The sequence below is a fragment of the Equus quagga genome, chromosome 12, assembly GCF_021613505.1.
Source record: "Equus quagga isolate Etosha38 chromosome 12, UCLA_HA_Equagga_1.0, whole genome shotgun sequence".
Taxonomy (NCBI): Eukaryota; Metazoa; Chordata; class Mammalia; order Perissodactyla; family Equidae; genus Equus; species Equus quagga.
The window spans coordinates 81183711-81200539 of record NC_060278.1 but is presented as its reverse complement, the minus strand read 5'-3'; the positions used below and the strand labels follow the sequence as shown (position 1 = coordinate 81200539).

The window sequence follows — 16829 nt, the reverse complement described above, 5'->3', positions numbered from 1 at the left end:
GGGGGGGGGGTTTTCATTCTGAGTGTTTAATTTTGACTTTGTTTCACTTATTTTTAAAATTTAGTCATTAGAACCTTAAGAAAAGGAAAAAAATGTTTAAAATGGTTATCAGTTTTCAGACTGCCTCAGGGAAGGTGAAGGAGAGAAGCCAGCAGGGCGGGCACCTCAGACACCTCTGGGAGAGGGGCTGGAGAGCCCTGCACAGCTTGTGAGCAGACTTCCCCAGGTCCCCGCTGAAGTCGGTGTTGCCCTTGAAACCACAGTGCTGGGGAAGGAAGCTGGTGTGCAGAGCAGCCCTGGCCTGGCACGGGGAAGGGCAGGGTGGAGCGCAGTCCATGCTGATGCCTGCCAGCTGCCCTTGCTCTTGCAGCTTCTCGTCCTCGTGTGCTCCTGCTCGTCTCTCTAGCTTTTCCGAACTGCTAATTCCCAGGTATGCTGGCAGGTTTAGTCCTCCAGGGCTACAGCCTTGTCCTTGGTCTTGAATTTTTGATGAAGTTATTTCCATTCACAAAGCCTTGTCTGCTCGCCTTCTTTGTGCATCTCCTGCCCTCAGAACACAGAGCAGTGTATTTCAGCACCCTGGTGTGGAGCACAAAAGGCCTAGAGGAACAAGACCAGTGTAATGGGAGTTGAGAACATTGGAGGAAACACAAGGAAGGGCAGCAGTTCATCTGGGGGAGGGAGGGGGAGGCTTTGGGCTGGGAGCCTGGGGGAGGCCAGCCCACCAGAGTTTGGGTCTGGGCTGGGGAGGGAAATGCTTTGACTGGTGGCTGCTGCCAGGTTGGAAGGGACCTTGAAACTGTTCTGGGAGGGCTGTGGAAGCCAACTATTTAGGATTGGATAAAAACGTGTGACTTGGTGATATTGTGGCAGAGCCAATGGTGTGTGTTCACCAAACTTGTCACATTTTGCTGCTGGACCCACAGGTCAACAACATTTCTCAGCCCCCTTGCAGTTCAGTTGGAGCCATAAACAGCTGTGGCCAAAGAAATGTTGGAAGAAGTGACAGACACGAGTTCTAAACTTGGCACATACCACACTCCCACGTGGGACTCCCTGGAGGTCAGGTGTTAAAGATGTTGGAGGGAACGTGGGTCCCCGAGTCCCCCATTAGAGGTAAGCCACCTGATCAGTAAGAGCCGTGTGCTGGTCTTTGCATCACTGAAAAGCAAACTTTTACTCTACCAACCCACTGAGACTTGGGGCCTTATCACAACAGATAGCTTTTCTTACTCTAATACACAAATTTATACCTTGAAGTGCAACACAACAGTAACCAAAACCTAAAGTATGTGGCATGGGCTTAGTTGGTGGCCAGGTGGCAGGTAATAAGGAAGCAGATGCAGCTAGCAGAACAGCTGGGGATCCTTGTCAGGTGGTGGCAGAACAGCTGGTATGGCTGTTATGTTCGATAATTTAGAAGGCAAAGTACATGTCTACTGAGTTTTTAGCTCACGGGGAAGAAGTTGAAAGAAAACAGAATGTGGTATGTATTGATTGTTATTGGCTACTCTTGGCAAGGCGTCACAAGACAAGAGTTGAGTTCCAGAAAGAATTGGCCAGTTTATAAGCAGAAGGGAAGGGGGTGGAGGATCCTGAAATCCAGCGTCTTGCAATGTTGGAAAAGCCAACTAGTCTTGCTTCTACTCTCCAAACAGTGAGAGGTGCTTGTGAGTAATAAGGACCCAGGGAGACTTAGAGACTCAGCTTTGAGGCAAGAATCAGATGGAGGGTGTGATCTTCCCACTTGAGCCTGGTAACCTCAAGGCCATCATCTTGAGGGTTAGGCACGTGGATGAGGAAGCAAGAAATAAAGCTGACTTCAGGACAGTGTCCAGGAAAGAACCAGGAATGCAGTCACTGATCCTGTGTAAGTTTTTGAGGGAATTATGTTGCCAAGGAAACCATTAGCCTGACCTTTAAAAACAAAAACAAACAACCCTGTGACTGTTGAGGAAGCCTTAATTAGAACCCCCCTCTAGCCCCTCCCCCTCGCCCCCCGCCACCCAGGCAGGAGATGGTTGTGAAAGCTGTGTCTGAGGAGAGCACACAACCCAGTGCCACCTCAGATGTGGCCCAGAGGGCAGACTGGGGTCTGGTCAGGAACTTCCCCACCCCAGTGCAGGGCCCAGCAGGATTTCAAAATTGCTGTGAGCCAGTGATTGCTGTGTGTCTGCCATCCTACTCCTTCCTGTTACGAAGTCACGAGGATGTCCTGTCCAGTCTCACCACTGTCTGTTGGCCAGGCATTGTGTAGGGACCAGGGATTTCACAGGGAACAAAACAGACAAAAATCCCTATCCTCGTGGAGTCTACAATCTAGTGGGGAAACATAAGAATAAGTTTTGTGAAAAAGGTAAAAATAGGGTTGGAGGTAGAAAGTGCTGGGAGGACTGCTACTTTACATAGTGGGGCTGGGGAAGGTGCTTCTGCTGAGGTGACAACTGGGCCAAGCACTGAATGAAGGAGGGGGCTGGCCCTTGGATGTCTGGGAGAAGAGCATTCCGAATAGAAAGAGCAGCAGGTGTGGAGGCCCAGGGGTAGCGGTGTGCCCAGTGGGTCTGAACAGTGGCCAGGCAGCTGGGGTGGCTGAAGCAAAGTGGACTTCAATAGCAGTGATAGGAGCTGGGGCAGGCCTGGTCATGCAGGGCAACAGTTCTCAACCAGCACAGGACTGGGGACATCTTGGAAATAGGTGGGGGCGATTTTGATTATTGCATTGAAGGGCTAGGGGCTACTGTGATTTAGTGGGTGGGCTTGAAGGTGGTCATCCTGTGACATGCAGCACTGTCCCACCTGACAAGGAACACATCCCACCCCATTTTCAAACGTTTTGCTGGATATTTGTGTAGATGAAAAACATCTGTTTCTAATTATTTTAGTGTAGAAACCCAACCCTATTAGAAACAAAGTTTTCCAGAAATGCAACTACTGTGTAAATCAAGGGAAGACTGAATTTTGTTTCCTTCAAAAGTTTACCAAGAGCTGGTCATCATTTTGGAAAATTCTGCCACCAACAGCAGTGTCATTCCTGGTATCTGAGTCTCCAGCCCCACACACCTGTGTGGGTTGCATCTGAACAGACACCCTGCAGCTCTGTGTTACTAGCTGTGTCACGTGCCTGGCAAGAATTCTCTTCCATCCTGTGTGCCGAGCACCAGGAGGGGACTAGACTCGATGTTCCCAATGATGGTATGACACGTGCTGCCCAGGGAGTTGGGGATCAGCTCTGGCTGTCACGGCCTATTTGGATGCCTTTCCTCCTCATTTGCTTAATCTCGGTCCCTTGAAGTCTCAATTTCTGAGGTTTTGTGTGTATTTTATTTTCTTGTGTTTGTCCTCATCCTAATTTTCTTCTCTGTATCCTCTGCCTTGGACTGGAGGCTCCTTTGGGTATAGGGTGATGTGTCCCTGGCAGGACAGCTTGCCAAGACATTCTTCAATGCAGGCCTTCCCAGGCCTGCAGCCCAGCAAGGCAGGGCCATGTCTGCCTCCTTTCACACAAGTGCCAGGCTCACTGGCAAGTGTCTGTCCAGCCGAGGGACCTCTCCTGAAGCGCTGCATAGCCCCTGTCCTCCTGCCTCTCTGGAAGTTTCACCCACTAATGTCCACGCTTCCTGTAAAAATGAGCGGGTTCTGTGAGTTTGGTCCTGCCTGACTCAATTGGGGAGGGTGTGGGGAGGGAGGCGGGCAGGCAAGGCTTTCACATCAACCTTGCAACTAGATAGCAGGCTCCAAGCCAGAGTGGGCATTCATGAGCCGTGAAGTTTCCGCCAATAAATCCACAATACTTCCAGCACCTGCCTTTCTGCCTCGCCCCCAGCCACCTGCCAGCTGGAGGCTCAGTGTTGACAGCAGCTAACAGAGAGCCAGTCATACGGATGAGGCCAGGGCCAGGACCGCAGTCTCCCAGAGTGCGTGTGAGAGACAGCAAGCAGGCTCCCTGGCAGGACACAGGCCGACACTCAGGTGTGGACAAGCAAGGCGGGACCCGTTCCTGGTCATGGGGGTCACAGCTAGACTAAGCCTTCTGGCATTTGGCCAGACTTAACACCCTGTATGAGCCAGGGTCTTTTTAGGCAGAAGTGACAGAAACCAAACTCAGACAACTCTGTTAGTTTCCTGGGGCTGCTATAACAAATTAGTCAACGATTTTGGTGGCCTAAAACAACACAAATCTATTCTCACAGTTCTGGAGGCCAGAAGTCCAAAATCATGGTGTTGGCAGGCTGCGCTCCCTCCAGAGGCCCTGGGGGAGAATCCATTCCTGGCCTCTTCGAGCTTCTGGCAGCTATTGGCATTCCTTGGCTTGTGGCCGCATCCCTCTCATCTCTGCCTGTGTCTTCACATCACCCTCTTCTCTGTGCATCTGTGTCTCATCTCCCTCTGCTTCTCTCTCATGAAGATGCATGTGATTGCATTTAGGGCCCACTGGGACAATCCAGGATAAGTGCCTCCTCTCAAGATCCTTAATCACATCCGTTGCCATATAAGGTAACATTCACTCTTTCCTACATATAAGGTAACATTCACAGCTTCCAGAGATTAGGTTGTGGACATATCTTTAGGGCCACCATTCAGCCCACTATAGCAACAAAGCCCTCAGAAAGCCGACTGGGCCAGGGGTGGCAAGATAGTGTCCTTTGCGTGCCACCTCACCCTCCTCTTGGCTTCTCTCCTCAGAGCTGGCTGGGTCCATGCCCTGGACAGCATCAGGCCTCCTTCATGGGAATGTGCACTCTGGGAAAAAACAGCCAGGCGCCAGGGGCCCTGTGACCTTTCATTTTCCCCTGCACATTATCTAATGTTCAAGAGGCTCCATTGATTAAGCCCTTGCCGGGGTCAGAGAGAAGTACTGGAGGAAGACTGCCAGGGAACAGTTTCACTATTTTCAACTAGGTTCTGTGCACTTTTATCTTCCCAGTCTTTGGGACGGTATGTGCCCATATTTTACTTTAATTATCTGAGTAAAAAATGGAGTAGTGGAGTTTAACACACTTGCATACAAGGCAAATCATTTAGCAGACATTTAATTCTGCGTTTGGACCACCATGCAGTCATGATGAGCAGGCCAAGGCGATGTGTTCACTTCCCTGCCCCCCCAACACCTCCCCCCGTGTCTCCCCTGTCCATTCCCAAGCAGGTGTAGGTGGTTGAGAACATTCCCTCTGGGGCCAGCCCAGTGGTGCAGCAGTTAAGTTTGCACGTTCCGCTTCTCGGCAGCCTGGGGTTTGCCAGTTCGGATCCCAGGTGTGGACATGGCACTACTTGGCAAAAGCCATGCTGTGGCAGGCGTCCCATATATAAAGTAGAGGAAGATGGGCATGGATGTTAGCTCAGGGCCAGTCTTCCTCAGCAAAAAGAGGAGGATTGGCAGCAGTTAGCTCAGGGCTAATCTTCCTCAAAAAATATATATATATTCCTTCTTATGAAATGAGAACAGGTTGGACTCTGAGCTTCACTCTGCCCAACACCCCTCTTTGCCAGTGGAAGAGGCTTATAACCCATGCTGAGGCCAGCAGGGTCCTGCCTTGAATGCTGGGAAACAGAGGTGCCTTTCTATGCTAAGATTGCTAAAAAGAGAGATGGTACATCTGGGGCTGCTGGTGGCATTCTTACCCCCACCCCAACATGAGAGCCTGCGTGGCTGCAGAGGGAAGCCATGCGCAGACTAGCAGAGGCAACATCATTTGAACTCCTGGAGAAAGCTGTGCCTGAAACCCAGATTGCTCAGTTAAATGCTCAAGCCAGTTTGATTTGTGTTTGGTTCCAATCAGGAGAGTATCGCTGGGAGGCTGGTTGACAGTAGCTGCATGCAGTGTCTGTGGGTTTGGTATGAATTGCTAAGTACACAGTCTCAGAGCCAGTGGCTTTTTTTTTTTTTTTTTTTGAGGAAGATTAGCCCTGAGTTAACATCTGCTGCCAATCCTCCTCTTTTTGCTGAGGAAGACTGGCCCTGAGCTAACATCCGTGCCCATCTTCCTCTACTTTATATGTGGGACGCCTACCACAGCATGGCTTGACAAGCGGTGCCATGTCCGCATCCAGGATCCAAACCGGCGACCCCGGTCCGCCAAGAAGCACAATGTGCAAACTCAACTGCTGCACCACCTGGCCGGCCCCCTGGTGGCTCTTTTTCTGGTCACGACAGCCCCAGGCCTGAGCTTTGGTGTGGTCTGTACCTAACCCGTTTCTTAGGTCAGGTACTGCAGAAGCTGAGCCCAAAACAGGGATTCTCAGGCCATGCTTTAATGGAGGGAGAGGCCCCAGGGGAAACTGAGTGAGGAAGCCCGGAGGGGGCAGGAGAAGGAGCTGAGCTAGGATGCTGTCTCAGCTGGGATCTGGGGGAGCTCTAGAGCATGAATGGCACATAGAATTGTCCCCCTTAGGCAAGCAGACCAGGCCTTTGTACCCCTGCTTCAGTCATTGGCTGCCGTCTGCCTCAGGGAGCAGAGTGTAACCTTACAGACATTTCTTCTAGAGAAGGGGGCCACTGTGAGCTGTGTTAGCCGCCAACATTCCCAGCAGCTTGGGGATGGGTTGCACTGGCCCAGAGCGCAAGGCACCAACAGCCTCCACTTCAGCCTGTTTCATGGCCCCTGCCAAACCTCAACCAGATTTGAGAAGGAACAGCCTGGAGACATGGTAACCCTTCACTCATCAGGAGTCTCCAAGCTTCTGAGGAAGAAAGAAGTGGACAGAAGGCTTAGTACCTGGCCATCGTCCTGCCCTCTCCTCTTCAAGTTCCTTTGCAGAACTGCAATTTAATGCAGTGTCCTTGGCATTCGCTGGGTCCACGCTGGCCACACATGTACACTGAGTGTTTGTAAAAACCTTTATGATGAATTTCCCTTGACTCCAGGAAAGAATTCAGTTCACATGGACAGAAATAGGTAGAATATACAGGAATAAAAAAACAAAACCACTATCACCCCTCCTTTCAAATGTCTGTCAGGCCCAGGCTCTGCGAGCACTGAGGTGTGGCCCCCGAGTACCAGGTGATCCCAGGGCTCCCAGGCACCCCAGAGGTGGGAGCGTATCAATCAGGGCTTATGTTTGGCTGCAATCAAAAGCCACCTGTGGAAAAACTGGCTTAAACAAGTTAGAGGTATCATTTTTCTCACATAATGCAGAGTCCAAAAGGGGCTGGCGCAGTGGCTCCATTTTCAAGATGGCACTCATGCCCCCAGGCACTGCCACCAAGTTCCAGGCAAAAACAGGAGGGTTGAGGCTAAAAGCTGAAGGGACCCGTCAACAAGTCTCCTGTTTAAAGAGCTCTCCTGGAGGCCTCATTTGTGAATTCCACTCATTGGTCAGGACTGTCACATGACCACCCCCTAGCTGCAAGGGAAGCTGGGAAATGTAGTTTCTTTATCTGAGTACCAGCAGGGAAGCAGGAATAGACAAAAGCAACCAAAATCCCTGCCACTAGGACCTGATAGTTGTTTCAGTTTGGCATCCATAGGTGAGGAGATAAAGCCCAGAGAGGTTCTGAGGCCATCTGAGGTCACACAGGCTCCCAAGACATAGATCACAGGAAAGCAAGGTCAGTCTCAGTGCATGTGGGTTTATTGAGCTGTGGATGCCATTCCTAGTGCTGGTTAAACCACGGGGAAGACAGCCATATGGTGAGTGCAATGCAGGAGACTTGATTCTCACTCCTGGTGGTGCCCACCAAGCAGCATATCATGGACAAGAAGCATTTCCCAACGTGAGTCATGGGGCATAGGTGGCTATCACGATGGGCAGTGGCGAGCTGGGAGGGTGCCGTGAAAGCCTGCAGTGGTAGAGGGAGTTGTGCCCATAAGTGTTCAGATGCACTCCTTAGAGCATGATCTGCTTGGGGGGCTGATAAAATTTCCTAGAATTCTGGGAGTTTGGATGGTCTCTGACCTTCTCCAGGTGATCTGGGGCCCCAGTGAGACCTCAGCTACACAGGTGACCCCCTCCCATGCCTGCCCTGTGGGAGACCCCAACGGTTCCAAAGTCTGTGGAGAAAGGGACCTCCAACCAAAAAACCTCTGGAAGGGAAACCATGGGCTTTGCAGTCAGGCCCTCAGCCGACATCCCTCGCTCCAGGGGAGAGGCACACAGAGTGTGCAGAACTGCAAAGGCAGTGGCGTGGGAGCACTGGGCTGGCTTGGGAGGGAAGCCAGTCCCCTTTCAGTGGGGCAGTAGGCCATGGACATGGCCCAGTACCAGGCAGGGTGGGGCAGCTGTCTGTATTGTCCGAGGTCTGCTGTCGCAGTCAGAGCAGGGGCTGGAGAGCCAGGACAGGGAGCATGAAGAACAGGGAGCTCCCCTCCGGGGGCTCATCTGCAGAGGACACCTTGGGGAGGTGGGAGCAGAGTGTGGACTTGAGGCAGAAGCCTGGCTCTGCTCTCTGCCTCCACCCCCATCCCAGGCCATTCATGCCTCCATGGGGGCCTCTCTGGCATGGAAGGATGAAAGGAGGCAGTGCAGGGGCTGCCAGCTCACCATCCTATCCCTGTACCTACCTGTAGGAGGCTGTGCCCAGGGTCCTGGAGGGAGTCGAGCTGGTCCTGCAGGATTGGGGGCCACCAGCTGACAAAGGCCTGTATAGCACTATCTAGGAAGGGAAGGGTCCAGGGCGGGCTTGGCTAGGAAATCCTAGCACAGGGCCCAGCTCCTCGGGGACAAACTGAGACCCCTGGCATCCTGCGTGGGCCGTCCCCATGCAGGGATGGGAGGATAGAATGTCTGCAAGGATGGCCTTCTGGGACAGGAGGCACAAGGTGAGGAATAAGAAAATAAGGACAACTATGCTAAGAGTACCTTACAAACTATAGCCTTCCATCCTCACAGGAGAGGGTGACAACTATCTTCCCTATTTTACAGATGAACACAAAAAGGCTTAGAGGAGTTAACTAACTCTCAGCTAGTTAAGTGGCATAGTCGGGCTTCAAACTCAGGCCCCTTAACTCCCCCACTGGGCAGCGAACCACCGAGCTATTCAGACCTGAAACGCAAAATCATCAGTGGGGGGAGGTGGGAATGCGTCAGCTGAAGCAGGAATCTCGCCTTGTTCCATTCCAGGTCCTCGGAAATTTGTTTTAACTGCCCTCCCTACCGCCCGCAGGGGCACGAGCGTAGACAGCCCTGGGGTTCTACTTTGCTCTGTGACCTGGTCTCCGGAGACAGCTGGACCCGAGGATTTCCCGAGGGGTAGGACGACGCTAGAGGGGGAAGTGGGCCTGCATGACGGCCGCAAACAGCCTCAGTCTCCTCATCTCTAAAATGGGCTCCTACAGCCAGGCGGCTTGGGAGGGGCCAGTCAGTGCGGACTGGCCTCCCGCGCCGCCCCGCCCGGGCCCCTCACCCAGGCAGCGGTTCCTTGTAAAAAGCCCCCGGAAGGCTTCGCACTCCTCACGCCGGTTTCCGCTGGCTCCGCAGTCGCACCAGGGTGCCACGCGCGCGCTCGCGTTGTCCACGTAGTTGGGAGTGATGGCGGTGCCTGCGGGGACCCCGAGGAGAGGGTAATCGGTCCCCCAGGCGGAAGCACCCCCAGCAAAACCCTCCTCCGCACCCGGATTCCGTCCCGGCGTACCCACGAGGCCTGCATAGGCGCGCCGGCAGCTGGGGGCCTGGTCCGGCAGGCAGCCGTCGGGGGCGCTAGGGGCAGGCGCGCAGGAGGCCTGGAAGGCCAGGAGGCGGGGCCTGCGCGGTGGGCGGGGGTGCGGTGAGCGGACGGGCGGGAGGCTCTGCCCCGCCTCCTCCCTCCCTCTCCCCACACCTCCCCGGCCCCCGAACCCGCACCCCCGCGCGCACCTGCAGACCCGACTGTGCTCGCAGGCGTCTAGGGGCGCGAGGCAGGAGGGCGGCGCGAGGCCGGGCCCCGAGAAGGCGCAGGCGGGCACGAAGGTCTGGCGCCGGCGCTCGGCGCACGCGGGGCCCGCGCACGGGCAGAAGAGCAGCGCGTGGGTGAGCGCGGGCGGCCCGCGAGCGAAGAAGCGGCGCAGGGCGCGGCGGCAGCGGGCGCGGGGGCAGCCCCCGGGCGCGGCCCGATCCAGGCACCGAGCCACGTATTCGGTGCGCAGCTGCTGGCAGAGCGCGTCCGCCGTGCACGCCTCGGCGGCGTCCACGCATCGGTTTCGTCCCTCGGAGCTCGGCGACCCTGGTGGGGAGCGGGCGGGCCGCAGTTGGTGCTCCCTATCGGTACGCTTCTCCCGCAGGCCATGCCCTCCGAAGATGCCGGGCGCTCAAAACCCGAGGGGGCAGAGTGTGACCCAAAGGCATGACCGACTGGCGCTGACAGGCCTTCTGTCGCGGGGATGGGCGGTGGCGGGCTCTGGGGATTCCTGCAACGCGTCAGGGATGGACGGGGCGCACAGATGCTAGGCCTGGCCTTCCCCAGAAGCTGAGACCCATCCTCCCCAGGAACCACCCCTCCCCCAGAACGGCCATACTCATCCAAAGAGGGGTCCTCGGGGTTCCTCCCACTCTCATGGGCTCCCACCTGATGCGGGAAACAGCAAGGCTTCTGGGGACCTGGCTATGGAGACTTATCAGAAATGGCGTTGAGGACAGTGGACAGTCCTTGTCCTCTCTTTGGCACGCTGGAACGCCTGTGTTTTCTTCCTTTCCCCTCCCTCCTCCCCCATGGAGACGCTTTGAGTGGGTCTATAGCTTTCTGGTTTTCCCTGCCTTCCGACCTCCTGCACCTCCTCCTGCCCCCTGCCGCCAGCGTCTTCCGCCTCCATTCCCTTCTGATGCTCCCTCTCGCCGCCCCCGGCTGACCCGTGCTACCCCATCTGGACTCGCTTCCTCCTGGCTCTTCCACCCTCCACTAAGTCAGGTGAAAGAGGGATTCCTCGAAAGGGCTCTGGGCACTGGACGGCCCATTTAGGCCTGGCTGCCGGGGTGTGGATTCTAGAGAAGTCCCTGATGGCAGGCCACAGGGCCCAAGGGTCCATGATAGGTGGCACTCTGCTGGGGGCAGAGAGTGTGCCTGGCACAGCAGAATCACACACCAGGGGTCGGTCAGGCAGAGGTTGAGCTCTGCCTAGACATGCCACCGGCCACGTCTACATCCAGCCAGGCCAGGGTCTGCAGAAGTCAGGACTTGGCAGCCCCTTCCTAGGACCTAGGTAGGTCACCAAAACCAGGCTACCCCGCTCCTTGGTGCTCCCAGCAGCCCCGGGAGCACCTCAGTCTGAGGGAAGTTTGCCATACTGGCCCCGCACCATCTTGCTGTGTGTATGGAGGGGGGTGTCTCCTGCCTCAGGGCTGGAAGCAGGGCCACTGTCTGGCACTGGCCACCTCTTTCGGGGACTGTGGTGGTTCTTGCTCTGCAGGGAGGACGAACAGACACTAAGGACTTGGAATGGGTATGTGAGTGGAGGAGGGAGATAGAAGAGGGGCGAGCCCGCCCTCTCTCTTTTCCTCCTCTCCAGCAGAGCAGCAGGCAACTTCGCCCTTCTCTCCCAGCCATGTACCTCACATCCCCAGGTCTCAGCCACACACGACAGTACCTACTGTCGCCTAAGGTCTCGGTCCCACCTCTGCCCCTTGGCTCACCTGTCTCCCTCCGCCAGGAGCTCCATTACCTCATCTCCACGCTCAGAACAGCATCTCAGCTCCAAGATCTCCACTGCTTTAAGCTTTTGCCAGAATCCATCCTCCCCACCCCATCCCACCCAGTAAAGTGACCCCCTCCCTCCTCGATGCCCCCGGTGAAGAGGGGGCAGTCCTGAGCAAGTGGAACAGCAGGTCCGTGGCACCGGAGACACTGAAGACGCGGAGCAAGGAATCAGTGTGAAGCTCCAAGACTGAAGGCAGAGGGCTGGGGCTAGGGAAGGGTAAGAGAGGTGGGAGAGGGGAGGCAATAGGAAAAGGAAAGTTTCTGGGATAGGGGTACGAAAGCGAGACTTGGGAGGGCGGCGCCCCCACAAAGGCGGGAAGCGGTGCGCTGGAGCGTAGTGCCAGGTGTCCATGCACCCCCACTCCCACAGGTCTCTCGCCCACGCCCCTTCTTACGCTCCAGCTTTTCCCGGAATCACCCTCTTGCCCTCCCACCCTGTCCCTGAGGATGGGGACAGGGAGGCGAGGGGGAGGAGGTAGCCACTCACCCAGAAGCAGTAACAGCAGCAGCAGCAGCAGCAAGGGCCCCAAGCAGCGGGCCATGCCAGGCAGCGAACAGAGGAGAGGACGACCGGAGGCAGAACCCCAGTCGGACAGGTGCCTCTCTCCCAGCGCCGCCTGGGATGGAGCTCGTTGAAAACCCAGGTGTCCGCGCTAACACGTACACTGGGGCTGGGAGGAGCCTTTGCCTGACTCCCCGCCCCCACTGAGTCTCTACTCCAGGCTGCACTTCCAGATTGATCTGGGAGCTACTGAATCCAGCGCCAGAGTGTGCCTAGATGGACCCCAACACACACTTCCCCATACACACAAAGCAACACCTCACAATAACCCAGGAAGACCTTGTCTCTCCCATGCATAAACCATTAACTTTATGAAACAACGTTGTTCTGTACCTTTTATAATTTTATTTTTAATTTTTTACTAATTTTAGATTTGCAGAAAAGTTGCAAAAAACGTTAGCGTTCTCCTTATACCCTTCACTCAGGATTGCTTTGGCTATTTGGGATCTTTTGTGGTTCCACACAAATTTTAGTATTTCCTATTTTTGTGGAAAATGCCATTGGAATCTTGATAGGGATTGCATTGAATCTATAGATGGCTTTGGGAAATATGGATATTTAACAATATCAAGTCTTCCAATCCATGAAAATGGTATATCTTTCCATTTGTTTGTGTCTTCTTCAATTTCTTTCATCCAAGTCGTGTAATTTTCAGTGTACGGATCTTTCACCTTGGTTAAATTTATTCCTAAGTATTTTATTGTTTTTGATGCTGTTGTGAATGAAATTGTTTTATTTCTTTTAAAGATATTTTGTTGTTAGTGGATAAAAACACAACTGATTTCTGTATGTTGATTTTGTATCCTGCAACTTTACTGAATTTGTTGATTAGTTCCAACAGTTTTTTGGTGGAGTCTTTAGGATTTTCTATATATAAGATCATGTCATCTGCAAATAAAGACAATTTTACTTCTCCCTTTCTGATTTGGATGCCTTTTCTTTCTTTTTCTTGCCTGACTGTTCTGGCCAGGACTTCCAGTGCTGTGTTTAATAGGAGTGGTTGGAGTGGGCACCCTTGTCTTGTTCCTGATTTTAGAAGACAAGCTTTCAACCTTTCACTGTTGAGTATAATGTTAGCTGTGGGCTTGTCATATATGACCTTGGTAATGTTGAGGTATATTCTTTTTTTTTTTGGATGATTGGCCCTGAGCTAATCTGTTGCCAATCTTCCTCTTCTTATTTTTCTATTTTCCCCGAAGCCCCAGATATAGTTGTATATTCTAGTTGTAAGTCTTGTTCTTGTTCTGCTATGTGGGACGCCACCACAGCATGGCTTGATGAGCAGTCTGTGGGTCCACGCCCAGGATCCGAACCAGCAAACCCCGGGCCACTGAAGCAGAGTGTGTGAACCTAACCACTCAGTCACAGGGCCGGCCCCAGAGGTATATTCCTTCTATACTCAATTTCTTGAGAGTTTTTATCATAAAAGAATGTTGTATTTTGTCAAATGCTTTTTCTGAATCTATAGAGATGATCATATTTTAATCTTTCATTCTATTAATGTGATGTATCACATTTATTGATTTACATATGTTGAACCATCCTTGCATCCCAGAGATAAATCCCACTTGATCATGGTGTATGATCCTTTTAATGTGATGTTGAACTCAGTTTGCTAATATTTTGTTGAGAATTTTTGCATCTGTATTCATCAGGGATATTGGCCTGTAGTTTTATTTTCTTGTATTGTCCTTATCTGGCTTTGGTATCAGGGTAATGCTGGCTTCATAAAATGAGTTTGGGAGTGTTCCCTCCTCTTCAATTTTTGGGAAGTGTTTGAGAAGGATTGTTGTTAATTCTTCTTTATGTATTTGGTAGAATTCACCAGTGAAACCATCTGGTTCTAGGCTTCTAACTTCTTAGCTTGGTCCCTGATCCCATTAACTTTCAGCCTTCCTTTGAATAAAAAAGACATATGTCTGTAAATCTCCCTCAAAGTACCACTTTCATGGCATATACAACATCTGATCATTCAATTTTTATCATGCAGTTTCCAGTATGATTTCTTCTTTGACCCATAAGCTATTTAGAAGCGTGTTTTTAAATTTCCAAGCATATAGGGATCTTTAAATTAATCATTTTATTGACTCTTTACTTAATTGCTTTGTCATTAGAAAATGTGGTCTGAATGATACTACTTCTTTAAAATGTGTTGAGACTTGCTTTAGTGGTGCCTATAAGGAATGAATATTCTCTGTCAAGTGTAGAGGTCTGTCCAGGTCCTTTATGTCAAGCATGTTAATTGTTATGTTCGTCTTTCACATCTTTACTAACTTTTTGAAATGGCTTTACCTATCAGTAATTGAGAGAAGTCTGTTGCATTACAACTACGATGGTGAGTTGGTCCACTTATTCCAGTAAAAAAAATTTAGGCTATTTTATTGGGTGCATTCATGTTTATAACTGTTAAACTTTTCATATCTTATTATGTGGTGATCCTCTCTGCTCCTAGTAATGTCCTAAAGTATATTTTATCTGGTGTTAAAATAGGCATTCCAGCTTTATTTTGTATTTGTGGAGTACAGCTTATCCTATTTCTTTCAGCCTTGCTTTGAATTTAAATTTTAGATGTATCTCTTTTATTTAAAATCTGACAATCTCTTTTTTAACTGGCATGTTAAATTAATTTACAATTATTATATTACTGACATCTTTGGACTTGTTTATATTACATTTGTGTTTTCTATTTGTCGCATTTTTATCCTATTTTTATGATTTTTTTCTCTTTGAGTTCTTTATTCCATTTTTTTCTGCTGAATTGATTTAAAAGTTAAAGTTATATCCTCGATTTCAATCTTTCTGGTTCCCTTTGAAATGCATACATAAGTAAAGTGCTAAGTTAACCTGTATCTTAACCCTCTTCTTGAACTATAAAAGGACATAGAACATTAACCAAAGTTACCCACTTCTGGGCTCACACGCTATTGTCTAATATTTTGTCCAATCCTTTTCTCACCCAACAAATTAGCCATTACTATTATTACTATTTTGTAAAACATACAGATAGTGTTTGGTATAAATACATTTTTACAAAGCAAGCTGACACTGACACAACTGCTGGCGTGGGGACACTCTGCCTCTCTGTGTGTTGGGCAGCCCCAGGCCCCTGTGAGTGAACAGAGGAAGATTCTTCAAGTTCCTGGAGAGGATGGAGGATTATAGCAGAGAATCAGTGAGACTTCCAGGAAGTCTTTTGGGAAGATGTCCAGAGCTAGAATAGAAACATGGCCCCAAGAGCAGATGCCTCACATAGAAGACATCCACTTTTGTCTTTCCAGCATTCTCTCCTCTAGTAACAAAATATATCTCTTTGTGGAAACCAGTCCTTCCCCAGTATCAGTCCTGTGGCTCTGCTGAGTTGACCCCACCCTGGGCCTCGAGGGGAGAGTGATGACCCAGGCCTAGCTAATGAAAGTCCAGTATCTCTCAGGCTATAGGGATTGGCTCATGGATGGACACATGACCCAAGCTGGACTAACCACAGTTAATTCCAGGACTATAAAAGGCAGACTGTTTGCACTGGATGAGCTATTCTGGAGGAAGATGAACCTGAAACTACCAGGAGCATCTTTGGAAGAACTTGCCTGTGTGAGAAGCCCTCCAAGAGGAAAGCACAGCTGAGAGGCAGTGAGAGAACACAGCGTCCAGTGATACCCCACAGTCCCATGAGCCCATAAACTTCGTTTTCTATATAGCTTGTTTGAGTTGGATTTCTATTACTTGAAATCAGAAGACCTTCTTAAGAACCAAAAGAGTGTTCTGAAATCTGCGTTCTTTCCCTATGTGATTTTTGTTATCCCTACTGACCTTTAAAACTCAGGTGTTCAACATGTATTCTAAGAGCCACAATCAGCCTGGCTGCCCCTGGGTATGGTAATACCTGTATCTGTGGTTTATTGCCTAATTTGCTTCATGAATTGGGAGGCCACAATGCTGACAACCATGGCCACTGAAGCAAAATGCAAACCATCACCCCATTGCAGTCAGCTGTGTTTAATTCTATAAAATCCACTTGTAAACTGACACGTGGAAGGAGAGAGTAGATGAGGGAAGGAAACTCACGATCAAGCTCTGACTACACAGGGCAGGTGTGCGTTCTTTTTGGGTGGTCACAACTGCTTGGAGGTGTGAATACTTCCCTTCTTTAGCAGGGAGGGCCTCTAGAGAGAGGGAGGGGAAGAGGGGCCCACAGATTACTGCACACTACAGTCAGAGCAACCCAGGGGCAGCCCTGAACAATTGGAGTTTGGGTGGCCTAAGGGAAGAAGTCACAGCTCGTGGGGTTCAGTCACTGCCCGCAGCCTGACATCAGCACCCCTTGCTTAGCTCTAGATTGATGTGGCTGAGCCCTCCCCTCCTATCCTCCATTCACCTCTGCCCTCCTGGTGCTTCCACTGTTGTCCTCATGGCAGCTCTGCTCTCCTGTCTCTTTTCTTGAGTTCTCCACCACAAGCCAGGTGATCCTGGGCGCCAGATGCACCTCTCCCCTCAGACTGGGATTTCTCCTCCCACTGCCCTCCCTCCTTCCCATCTGGCCCTTCCCAGAGCTTTCCCCTGGGCAGTCTGAAGTAAGTCAAGAGAGCAGAGATTGGCCCCCATTGGGTCCTGTGTAGCTGGAATCCCATGGGGTCCAGACACCCCCTCCTGAAAAGTGAGACTGTGAGG

The 16829-nt window shown here is 51.4% G+C and overlaps 1 protein-coding gene across 9 annotated transcripts; it reads right to left on the bottom strand.

The window, feature by feature from the left end:
- Positions 1–6720: 6720 nt before the first annotated feature.
- GFRA4 (GDNF family receptor alpha 4) lies at positions 6721–12562 on the bottom strand. 9 transcript variants are annotated; one of them, XM_046678254.1, is made up of 7 exons: positions 12090–12562; positions 9790–10135; positions 9569–9678; positions 9341–9475; positions 8499–8586; positions 8200–8329; positions 6721–7777 (listed from the first exon to the last, which is right to left on the bottom strand). In XM_046678254.1, exons 1-7 carry the CDS (start codon positions 12142–12144, stop codon positions 7592–7594), a joined length of 1050 nt encoding a protein of 349 aa, XP_046534210.1. In that variant the 5' UTR covers positions 12145–12562; the 3' UTR covers positions 6721–7591. The 9 variants fall into 9 exon arrangements, with proteins under 9 accessions (XP_046534210.1, XP_046534208.1, XP_046534209.1 ...); XM_046678259.1 differs by having other exon boundaries at positions 7699–7777; positions 8499–8590; XM_046678252.1 differs by having other exon boundaries at positions 9569–10135.
- Positions 12563–16829: the final 4267 nt, after the last annotated feature.